Genomic DNA, 12268 nt, shown 5'->3' on the forward strand with positions numbered 1-12268 from the left:
GAATTATTTCTGAGGCAGGGAAGTGTCACTGAAACAGCACTCGCCAGAGTTATAGAGCCCTGCAATCTAGTCCTTCCTCTCTCTCTCTCTTGATATCCCTGCCCAGTGAGTCTGAACAAGTCCCTTAGCATCTCTGGACCTCCTTTCATCATCTACTGAAGGGCAACCTATTAAGATACCTGACTGTAAGGATCAAAGAAGACAAAGGTTGTGAAGTGCTCTCCAAGTATGTAGTATTCCTTTCATTAGTGGCCTGGAAGAGGGCATATGCCTCCCAGTGCATTAAATTTCCAACCAAAGAGGGACTTAAGCAATTCAAGGAAAAATGAAATTAACTTAAGAGCTGTTATTTATAGCCTTCCACCCAGCCACCAACCTACCATCATCCACGTTACTACCCTACTACCCTGAAAAATTTCAATAGACAGCAAACACCGGACCACATAGTGTCTAAAAAAAAAAAAATGCTTCCATTTGAAAACATTCATTCCTGGTAAAGAGAAACAGAGCTAACTCAAATACATAGTTAATTCCTGAAATTTTCATTATTAGTGACAGTTTCAACCTCCTCATTTGTCAAATGTCACCATAAGAACTATTAAGAAACAGCAATGTGGCTTTTTTATATTTTTGTTTGCCTCCCTTTAACCGGCCCATCCATATTCTCAGCAAAGCACGTATATGACCAAAGAAAAAGCAAAAGGGGGCTTCAGAAGGCTGAATCACTCTCACACTAGGAAACTGGCCCCCGAGCATTCTAGGGCTCATCTATCTTTAAGACTACTTGTTGATTCTTAGCCACTTTAACTGTTGTACTGGTACAACAGGCTGGCAAGCGTACTGTATTTGCAACAGGTGGTACAATTCATATTACGCCAAAATACCATATAGGTATTTCAAAGGCTCAGACCTTGAGCTCCTACTCCCAACATCCACCCCTACAAAGGCTCAATATGTTGGGTTACCCTCTGCCCCAAGAAGCACTGGTAGCAAACCCTGACTTTGGAAATGGGCTTAGGCAGAGAAGTTCTCCCACCCCTGCCAGGGAATGTGCCACCATAGAGGCTGATGGGGTCCAGCGAGCAGCATGGGAAAGAGGCCTCGGAGGACCTCACAGAGCCGCTTAGCTGCACTCACCTCGGGCAGAGGCACACCGTTGATGATCAGGTCTGGTTGCTGGGGGCCCTGGCTGTTGAAAGAGTGATGGTAGATGTGGTTGGCGCTGGTATTGCGGGTATTCTGGTTCTCCACATTCAAGAAAGTGCTCTCAGAGCGGCGGCAGCCCAGAGGAAGGGTCTGCTGGTGGTAGTCGAAATAGTTGAGGGACGAGGTCAGGGAGGAGCAACTGACAACGTTCATCTTGTCTGTCTCCTCCACATCCCGGGGTACCAGGCGGATGTCATTCTTATTGATTTTTTTCTTCTTGCTTGATTTCTTTTGATGCCCATAGGAGTACTCAGCGATTCTATGTGACAGAAAAGGCAGCATGTATCGCTAACGCCCTCCCAAACCACGCATCGATTAATAAACATTAAGCACCCCAGAGGGTTGCACCCCATCTCCGCTCCAGCTTCTTATTCTGGTGCATTACATCATCAGGTTTCTCCCTGTGCTTTCTACGTGTGAAACCAAGCTGAGGGCTGTAAAGTTTTTATATTAAACATAGTAACCTCCCACTACCCCTCCCCAAAGTTTCTATACTTTAGATTTGGAATTCCTCATTGTGAGTGACCATTTAACAAGGGTGTGGGGACGGGGAAAGTTGAGCCTATGGGAGAGAAAGCATGAAAATGCTCAAATCGGGAGCTTTTCTGGAAGCCAAAGGAACTCCTGGGTGAAATAAGAAGCTAGTTCTAATTTAACAGAAGAGGAGATAGAAAGAAATAAAAACTAATCCCCTTTCCAGTTCCTCCAAGCAATTGCCATGTGACGAACACCCTCAATCAGGTTCCTTGGTGATTGAACTGATCGATTTTGAACGGGAGCAAATCAGACCCTGTCCTTTGACAAATTCTCAGCTCCTCTCCTCCACAACCTCGTTCCCACTGCCCTAGCCCTGCTCCCTTCTACTCCCCACCCCACCCCCCACCTCTCCTCAGGAAATCTGATAGCCAAACCCATTTGAACGAGGGGAAAAGACTTTTTACCTCTTTCCCCTTAGGCTCACTTTCTCCTCAGCCTTTTTGTCTTGCTCCTTGCTAATGGGAGAAACCAAGATGCAATGCAGACACTTGCTGTTTTGTCCTTTTTTAAAACAGCCGAGGAGACAAATGATGGTTAAACAATTACTGCAAAGGAATTTAAAGGTTAGTGCATTCAGCATCCCTCTCCATTCAGGTGTACCTACAAGCAGCTGTGCTGGAACATAAAGAGCTCAATTTAATTAACACTGACACAGACCCAGCAACGCGCACCAAAGACACCAAGCATTAAGAGACTTGTCAAAAGAAATACATTTAAATGTAGCCAGATTCTCAAAGTCATTTATTACTTTGCACACAATGATTCAGCTTATTGTCTGGAAATTCCATTTCTGAGCAATAATCAGCAAAACAATAGGGTTAATAAATAATACAGGTTGATCTTTACAAGGGAAAGACTGTGCCTGTATTCTCCCTCGACAAAGCTAATTGTCTGAATACAAAAAGGGAGCCCAATTCAAACAGCAAGTGCAGATCATCTCGCAAGTATCATAAATGAATGCATTTCAGGAAGAGGCTCTGCAGAGGCTGAGAACAAGAAACCTCTGCTTAATACATGGAAAGACAAGCTCTTAAACTTTAGGTTTCTAAAAAGTGATCAGACCAGGAGATTGCCTATCTCCAGAGGCACTTTCTTGCTATGTCCCAGGGATCTTCCTAGAGCTGAACAGTTGCCTTCCCCTCACCCTTTCTCTCTGTGCTCAGGCAGACTTGCAGTGAGGGCAAGCTGATGCTATTGGGGCTTGGGAGCAGATAAAATCCCAAAGACCCCAGGACTGGGGTTGATTTTCTTTTCTAATCGTTTAGAATCAATGAGAAGTTCTAATCATTTTGTTTACCCACGATGGGTAAGTTTGGCAATGCCCCGTCCAATTATTCAGCTGAGGCATTCATTGCACAGCCCTTTCTGTATCGAGCAATTATTTAATTAAACTGTACTTCATTAATCCCAAACCAGCGCAGGAAACAGAGTTCTTTACAAAATACACATATGAGTGAAGTTGGAGAGCACTGAGATTCACTTTTTTTGTTTTTTTTTCTTTTCATTTCAAATGCTCTCCTCCTTGTTTAATGATCTCCCTGGCAAGCTCTCAGAAAGAGCTCTCACTTTGAGTCATACATCACCAAGAGGTGGCAAAGCCTTCAATATCTTTATTTCAACCTGATTTCTTTTCATCAAGGAAAGGGTCTTATGCATTTACTTTATGCTGAGGAAATGGCTTAAGAGTCCCCTCTATCATTATCTCCATATAAATAAAATTTTATAGACTCCTCATTTTTCTCCTATAAAAAATGCCACTGGCAGTCACAGGTTTCAAAGGTAAGAGTAATATTAATTTCCATTTCTCCCATCTGAAATGACTCGGAGCTGAAGGAAAGAAAAGTCATGGCCATTTCACTAGCAACAGGATTAAAGCATTTATGAGGCATTGCAGCTGCTCTTTTATGGCACCTGATTGATATTCATGTGTGGTTAGCATTTGTCTACTAACTTGTGTAACGCAGAGAATAGTAAAAGGGAAACAATAATTGCATGGCTGTTACATATTCAGGGGGCTCTGATTCACAGAAGTGTGCATTTCAGTTGATGTCAAATACAAATTGGACCTACAGGAACATATTTTGACTGATTAACATGCAAGCACAGATGGCACAAAAGACACACTGGATGTGTAGGTGTGTTGAAAGCACACACACACCTTGGTTGGAAATAGCAGCATCATTCATTTTCAGCAAACTAAAGAAACAACTTTTTTTTTCAACCGTTTCAATGAGACACTGCTGAAAAAAAATTACATGTATTATCCTAAATTGGATATTGTAAGGAAGGGCTTCAGTAAGACCCTCCAAAGTGCTTATCAGGAAATCTTTTTCTAAAAAAATTACTACGTGTCATTCCAGTTTCCACATTTCTATTCCCCCTCCCTCCCTCCCTCTCTCTCTCTCTCTCTCTCTCTATCTCCCTCCCTCCCTCCCTCCTTCCCCCACCTCCCTCTCTCTCAGGCATACCACACACATATTCTGCACACATTTCAAGGGAAACTGTAACACCACAGCCCATAGTGACATCCACTGGTAAGGACCAGCTCTTAGGGCCACAGCAGAGTTCCACATTAGAGGAAAGAACCATCAACTCCAGAAGATTGCTGCTTTTAGTGAAACATCTGGATGCAAAAGTCCTGTTCCTCATTGGGATGTTTGGTCTCTACCCAATAACCAGATATTTGAAAACATATAGATGACTAGTAGAATTTCACTTCACATAGCCAGATGTTTGGGGACTGGATACAAAATAAGCCAAGAACACACTAAAAAACTCTAATCACCTGCTTCCCCACACACTTCTGTTCTCTCTTCCCCCAACTTTGTTTCCTACCTTAGACTCCCACTCACAGGCTTTCTTCAGAGGTTCTCTCTACAACAGGACAGGGCAGCTGCCAGTACTCCCTTTCCTTTCAGTACCTGTCCCCAAAACACTACAGCCCCCAAATCAAGTTGTGGTACTTCAAGGTTCTGCTAAAACTCAATCAATCTTTCTCTCTCTCTCATATTAATTTTTTTCTGCCATAACTTCATGGAGACAGCTGTGCAAATTTTAAAATGATAATTGCTATTCTGCTCATCATCATTATGTGACAGAATCCATTCGAACAGTAAATGATTGTCTTCCAGAAAACTGTCAGTTCAAAAGAATTGATCAACTTGGGCTGACATAAACTCCCCCCTCCCTCCAAAAAGAAGCGCTGTAAGTAGGGTGCATGTATTTAAATAGGAAACAAAAGCACTGGGGTTTTCACACAGAGACACAGATACACATTATTCACCCAAGACAAAGAAGGAAAGAAAGAAAAGTTGGCTCTACCTGCAGTTGTAGGTCCGGATTTCTTTGTTGTCTCTCTTGCACTTGATCGCCACAAAGATCATAGTGACAAAGAGGATGCCAGCAATGGAGCCCAGGGCGATAATGAAAATCAAGGACAAGTTCACCGAACCCATCGACTCTTGGGCGTCGAGAGCAGGGGATAGGTAGATTAGGACGAGCGCAGAGGCGGAGAGAGACGTCTTGCCGTGGTCGTGGGCCACCACAATAAGCTCGTAGGAAGCTTTGGAGCTCTCGCTGAAGGTGCGAGTGGTTCTGACCTCGCCATTGACCTGGTCTATTTCAAAGAAGCCGCGGTCGCCCTCTGTCATGTCATAGGTGACCCGGCCATTCTCGCCTTCATCGTAGTCGTCTGCTTTGACAACGGTCACCAGGTAGCCTATGCCCGAGTTGCGGGGTATGTAGACTTCAGCGGTGCCGTTGATCAGGGGTGGGGCGGTGATGACTGGGGTATTGTCATTGACGTCGAGGATGATGACCCGAACAGTGGAGTTGCTCTGCAGCGAGGGCAGGCCGCCGTCCTTGGCCAGCACCTTGAATTCAAATGCCTTGGTCTGCTCGTGGTTGAAGGATCGCAGCGCATAGATGTCACCCGAGTTGGGGTTGATGGAGACATAGGTGAAGACAGGCATGTCCCGCACCTGCGACGGCACGATCTGGTAGGAAACACTGCCATTGAGACCCAGGTCGGGGTCTCGGGCCGACACAGAGAGCAGATAGGCACCGGGAGTGTTGTTCTCCTGCACAATGACCTGGTAGTAGGGCTTGGAGAAGTGCGGGTGGTTGTCGTTCTCGTCGGTGATGCGCACGGTAAAGGACTTAGAGCTCTGCAGCATGGGCACGCCGCCGTCGCGCGCCTGGATCGTGAGATTGTACTGGTCGTGCTGCTCGCGGTCCAGTCGTCCGTCCACCAGGATAGTGGAGAAGCTTTCATACTCCTGCAGACGAAAGGGCACGTTGCCCAGCAAACGGCACTGCACGCGCCCATTGAGGCCGGAGTCTCGATCAGACACCCGCACCAGTGCAATCACGTAGCCCGGTGGGGCGCTCTCGCTCACCTCCACCAGCTCGCTGTTGACCGACAGCAGGTTGATGACCGGCGGGTTGTCATTGGTGTCCAGAACGCTGACGGTGACCTTGCAGTGTGCCGGGATGGAGTTGGGCCCCAGGTCCTTGGCCTGCACATCCAGTTCGTACACATGGCCCTCTTCATAGTCTAGGGCACCAGTGACCGTGACCAGGCCGCTGTGCGGGTCGATCTGGAAGAGTTCTCGAGTGCGGTCGTTGACGTAGCCATAGAAGGAGTAGACCACCTGGCCATTGGTGCCTTCGTCTGGGTCACTGGCGTTGAGACGGATAACAGGCGTGTTGGGAGGTGAGTTCTCTGGCACGGTCACTAAATAGGTGGACTCGCCAAACACAGGGTTGTTGTCATTGGAGTCGGTCACCTTGATGCTGAGGCCAACAGTGCCCAGGTGCGGCGGGTCGCCGCCGTCGAGCGCAGTGATGCGAAAGCTGTAGTGCGACTGCGTCTCCCGGTCCAGACTCTTCTCCACCACGAGTTCTGCAAAGCGCGAGCCGTCGCCGCGCGTCTTGATCTCCAGGCCAAATAGCTCGTTAGGCGTGAGCTCGTACGTCTGCACGCCGAAGCTGCCCGAGTCCGGGTCATAGGCGCTGTCCAGCGGGATGCGCGTCCCAGGGCTGGCCGCCTCTGAGATCTCCAGCTCAATCTGTGCCGCCGGGAAGCTGGGCGCGTTGTCATTCAGGTCCTTGATCTCCACCTTAATCACGCAGATCTCCATTGAGCTGGACATGACCTCAAGCGAGATGATGCACTTGGGGCTCTGGCGGCACAACAAGTCACGGTCGATCTTCTGCTTGGTGACCAACAGGCCCGAGCTGGGGTTGATGTCCACCAGGTGCGGAGCGGAGTTGGACACCACACGAAAGGCAGAGGCCTGCCGTGGGTCCAGTGCAAAGCCCGCCTCGCGCGCGTCCTTGGCCACGTTGGCGATCACCGTCCCGGCGCGCTGCTCCTCTTCTACCGAGTACTTGAGGTTAATGAGGGCGGCCGCCTGTGTCCACAGTACAGCCAACAGCAGCAGCACCGGCAGCAGGAGCGACTCCATGGCTGCGCGGGGCTCTGCCTGGCCTCGCCTCTCCACACCCCTCCGAAGCCGACGCCGCCGGCGCTCCAGCTTCCCGCCGACTCGGGCCGCCTGTTGCGCGCGCCCCGGGGCCCCGGAGGCCGCCGGAGGAGTCTCGCCCAGGGCGGCCCGGCGGCGCGGGGGGGACACCCGCGCCGGCTCCAATGCTGAGGTTGCGGCGGACCGGGCGGGGGCTCGCGGGGGACCCGGGGGCTCCGGGGGGCCGAGGGAGCGCCGCGCGGCCCCGAGCCCCCTCCCTCCAGCCCGGCTACTCAGTTTTCCCCCTTCAAAGTTAGCCGGGCTCGACTGGCCGCAGCGGCGCAGGGCTGCGGGTCGGACGGCGTCTGAGCGGCCGGGTCGACGCGCTGCTGAGTCCTGACCGCGCTTGAGGCGAAGGCGGGGAGTGCAGTGAGGGTACAGCCTCTCAGGCAGTGCCCGGCCCGCCGCGGCGCACCTGCACTGGGGCTGGCTATCGCGTAGTCTGTGCACCTGGCATGCGCAAGGACCTCCCCCCAGTGCTCCTGGATCACTGCGGAGACAGGACCCGCCTGGAACGCGCCCTCCGGGGTCCGGGGGGGTCACGCTGGCCTTTTCGAGGCCTGTTGGGGAGAAAGGGGGGTCGCAGGAGGGAGTCTGAGTTGCTGTCAAGCGCCGCAGCCGCCAGAGTATCCGGCTGAGCGGGATGGCTCTCCCCGGGCCGGCAGAAGAAGGGGGAGGGGAGAGAGGCTGCCGAGACGAGAACGCGCTCCCTTGCACTGTGGTTGGCTTCAGAAGGCTTGAGGGGCGCGTGTGTCCAGGATCGGAGATGGGCACGGAGCCACCCCCACAGAGCAGTTGGACTGCGGGCGTTTTCGTCTCGAAAATCACAGTTACCAACGCAGCCCGAGCCTCCACGTCAAGTTTGCGAAAGCTGGCCGATGGCAATTTGTCCAAGAAAATAGAAGTCCGGGTCTTTCCAATGGCCCGGGGGGCGGGGAATGGGGAGGAGGGGAGGCAAAGCGACAACAGTACCGGCCAGGAGAGGCGGGGCCGACGCCGCAGGTACCAGGGGCTTCTCCTCCTCCCTCAGTCTGGGCTGGGGTGTCGCTCCGAGGGCCGCCGCCGCCGCCGCCGCCGCCGCGGTAGGAAGCCCTCCTAGCTCAGTTGCATGTCGCTGGGGTCCGCCTCAGCAGCTGCCACGGTCGACGGTTATGTCGCCGCCAAAGTTTACTTGCGGGAGCGTCTTGATTCCATCCTCCTGGAGAGGCGCTGGCCGCGCTGCGTTGGGCTCACTCCCTCCCGGGCGCTCCAGCACTCGGAGGTCTATCTCGCAGTCTCTTTCTGTCTCGGGCTGTGGGTGAATGTGTGAGAGAAAGGAAGAGTGAGTGTGTGGTGTGGGGAGTGTGAGTGGGGAGTGTGAGCGAGCAGGGGTGGGAGGTTTCAGATCGCCGATAAATCCGCTCAGCCAGAATGCCGCGGAGCGTAACGCGCCAAGGGCCCGTGCCAGGCTAGGGACGCGGGTGCCAGTGTCCCCCGGGCAACCGGGGCATGGCGCGCGGGAGCCGTGCTACCGTCTGTGCCCGCTCGTCAGTCTACCCACTGCGCCCACCGCCGCCGCTAGTGCTGCTGCTGCTCCTGCCGATGCCGCAAACTACTGGCCGTGGAGTCTGGAGAGAGCCAGAGAAAGCCCGAGCTGCCTAGCCCGGCTACGCCAGGCGTTAGCCAATCAGCGCGCAGCCCAGCGGGCTCCGGGCTTGGGGAGGGGCCAATGCGCGGGAGGGGGCGGGGCGGGGCCAGCCGGAAACTTACACACTGGCGGGACCAAGTGGTACCCCAGCCAGCGGAGCCGCAGCAGGAGTCAGGGGAGGCCAGGCGGGCAGGCCCAGCCAGGGCAAGAAGGCAGGGTGGAGCAAGGAGAGCGGCGTGCTGGCGCTGCAACTTAGCCTCCCCAGGAACTGCGCGCCTCTCATGTTTGTAGAGATTGCAGGATTTGATTCTCTCGGCGTGTTTATCTCCCTCACATATCTTCATGTCTTGAATATAATATTCATATTCATATTCTTTTTCTCCTCTTCCCCCCTCCCTCTTTGTCTCTTCGCCCTGGGTTTGTCAGTCAGTTTCTCTGTCTTTCTCTCTTCTCCTTCTCGGGTAGTGGAAGGAAGAACGGATAGGAGAAAGCGCCCCAGAGGTGGTCATTCATCCGGCTCTTGGCCGGTGACTCTTCACTTCAGCTAAGAACCACGGCAGCCATCCTCCTGGACCGTCATCCCTCTCCCTCCTTCCCCGGCAGACGCAGCACCACGCTCCCCCTCCACCCCCGGCCCAAGCAGGGCCCCTGACCCGGTTCGGTTAGCTCTTGTCTGTTGCTTGTTAATCAAATGAGATCTGTGGCGCAAGGAGTGAGCCGCCGAGAGGGCTGGACACATTTCGTTGCCCCTCACCCCACCCCGTTGGAGAATTTAGCTCCCTATAAATAAACCGTACATTTGAGAAGAGCTGGTGGAGCGGACGCCGCCGCGCCGCGCCGCGCCAAGCCGGGAGAGCCCCGAGTCCAGCGGGAGCTGCGGAGCTGGCGCGCAGTCCACATAGGTCGCTGGCAGCTGGAGCCGGCGCCGGTGTGCTGGGCGCCCCAGCCTTCCTGCGGGGCCTCGGTCCTAGGGGGCTGCCAGCTTCGCTCGTGCGGTGGTGGCGACAGTGGCTGGTGTGTGCCAGTGCTGAGAAGCGGGAGGCCAGCGTGGCTGGGGCTATCAAACTCGGCTTGCCTTCTGGACTGAAGGCGCCCTGGGGACAGAGGGGACTCCTCCCCGCCCCGTTCTGAGTCTCTTAATTAAGGTCACTGGCGGGAAGAATAAAAAGCACTTCGCCGAACAAGTTGGAGTGTTTTTTTCATCACAGATTGGGGGTGGAGGGAACCGGCTTCTGAATTCAGAATTCTTGGAAGAGTAAACCTCCCTTCTGAGTGAGTCGTCTCGGATATTTGGGAATCTTGGGTGAGCAAAGTCATAATTAGCCCAGCGACGTTGGCCCGAGTCTGTTTGTTTAAAATGAGACTCACTTTTGCCCTTTAAAAAACATTAAACAAGAAAAGGGAAAAAGGCATTTGAACACATAATAGGTTTTCTCAAAACTGCCATCTTCTTGCAGAGAGCAACCCAGCTGCTTTAAAAAATATATTTATCTTTCCAAAAGGAGCTAGTTTAGCAGCCTTTACCTTGGAAGGGGAAGAAGACAGCTTCCTCCTACAGAAAGGAATTATTTCGGGAGTGAGGTTGAGACCCCCTAAACGTGCATCTGAGACCAAGCGGAGGGCGCGGAGAGCTTGATCCGCTTTCCGCGTGGGGGTCGTTTCACTCTCTCACATTAGGATGCAATTCAGCCCAGAAGATGTAGGAGAAAATCGAAGCAGCTGCAATAAGTATCATTTAATTTGGTCGTTTAGAGATGCGGGTGAACAGCAGAGCGTGGCTCGAGGGAGCCCCGCGGCCCGCCCGGTTTTCTGCAGACCCTTCTGGAGGAGAGTGACAACATGGCAGGCAACGCGGGCGCACCTCACGCGCTCCGTAAAGAGAAGGGCTCCATTTGATTTATCACAGTTATTTACCTTTGATGTCAGCGAGTGGGAATGAAGTGCATCTTGGTCTAATTAAAAAGGCCTAAAAAGGCATTTGAAATGGGGTTGCTATCTGATCACGGGATATGAGTTCGGCGTTTGGCAGCTTTCTAAAATATTGCTTGGACTATTTAAACAGAACAATTAGCAGCATACTAAAATGTTTGCATGCTCTGCTTAGAAGCTTTTAGCTGTAAACTTTAAGGCGATCTGTTCCCCTTTAAGTTAAAAAAGGATGATGCTGCTTCCTTGTGGCAAAGGCTGTCAGGAACCCGCTGATCAATAAAAGTAAACTGGCGCCTCCACGGCTTGACTGAGCGGGAGCAAAGAGTCTGAGAAGTAGTCTCGGCCATTAACAATCCCCCAGGTAACGAGAAATGGAAGAATTACTCAGGTAAAATGATTAATATTGCCGTGGCATCTGAAAAGATGCACACAACAAGATAAGAGGGCTGAGGACCTCTTACCTTGGGGAGTGCTAATAGAATGTCTATATTCTGCTGTCTTTTAAAGATAAATAGGAGAATTCAATTCATGTACAATGTCATTACCTTTGTAAGTGCAATCACATTGTAAAGACCTGTTCTGCATTTGCAAAGACAAATACTCTCTTAGCTAAGGAGATCACACGTGGTCCCCTGGGTCCCGTTCCCCGTTCACACTCAATGCGCCCCTCCTTTCCAAGTAGAGCACCCCAAGTACTCCCAGCTATACTAAACCGCTTTATGGAAGCCAGGTATGGAGAGAGGCAGGGGCGGGTGCCTCTGCTTTCCTACCTTCCCATCACCCCCAAGATCAAAGTGATAGTGACACCTCCCTTCCAAAAAAATAGTTCGTCCATCCTCCGCAATCAACTTCTACAGATAACCCTAAGGCCGCCGTCCTTTGCTCTCAGAATGTATTTTTTGCGAATAGACGCACTTTATCATTATACTCCACCAATGTTTGCTCATAGACACACTTGATCATTGTACTGCAACAATGTTATTGACTAAGTGAGTAGCCGAAAACACCTTCATGCTCAGGAATTTATTAATTAATTGAATAAAACCGTTCTGGGTGTAGATAATAAAAACAAAAAGAAAGTTCCCTCAGTCTTAGCTTCCCTTTATTTCAATCCTGAAGGGAGCCCCCCCTCCTCAGCCTCTTTAGAGACACAAGAGGGACATCTAGTGACCATCCTCAGTATTTTTGATCCAACTTTGCTGAGAAACACTAGGCCCCCCTAGGTATCAACTACAGTGCTGTGCAGCCCTGGCCAGCTTTCTGGACCAAGACAGCTCTTGGTTCTGAGGCCAGAATCAAATTGGTAAGATACTTTTATCTTTAAAATTTCAGCCATGCCACTGAAATAATGCTGAATGGCAATGGAAGAACTAGAATGAGGTATACCATGTTGACATCTTCCTGAAATTCTGTCCCTTCTGCCCAAAGTGATTGCCCAATTTCA

The 12268-nt window shown here is 51.5% G+C and overlaps 1 protein-coding gene across 3 annotated transcripts in view; it reads right to left on the bottom strand.

The window, feature by feature from the left end:
- Nucleotides 1–7298, bottom strand: part of PCDH19 (protocadherin 19) — a 110924-nt gene extending 103626 nt beyond the window's left edge. For 2 of the 3 annotated variants that reach the window (XM_012538147.3, XM_004283524.3), the window contains exons 1-2: nucleotides 5065–7298; nucleotides 1138–1465 (exon numbers count right to left, since the gene is read on the bottom strand). In XM_012538147.3, coding sequence (XP_012393601.1) covers nucleotides 1138–1465; nucleotides 5065–7211 — 2475 coding nt within the window. In that variant the 5' untranslated portion in view covers nucleotides 7212–7298. Of the gene's footprint in view, nucleotides 1–1137; nucleotides 1466–2147; nucleotides 2289–5064 lie in introns of all 3 variants that reach the window. The other variant, XM_004283523.3, reaches the window with a different exon arrangement.
- Between the last annotated feature and the right edge of the window lie 4970 nt (nucleotides 7299–12268).

The sequence above is a fragment of the Orcinus orca genome, chromosome X, assembly GCF_937001465.1.
Source record: "Orcinus orca chromosome X, mOrcOrc1.1, whole genome shotgun sequence".
Lineage (NCBI taxonomy): Eukaryota > Metazoa > Chordata > Mammalia > Artiodactyla > Delphinidae > Orcinus > Orcinus orca.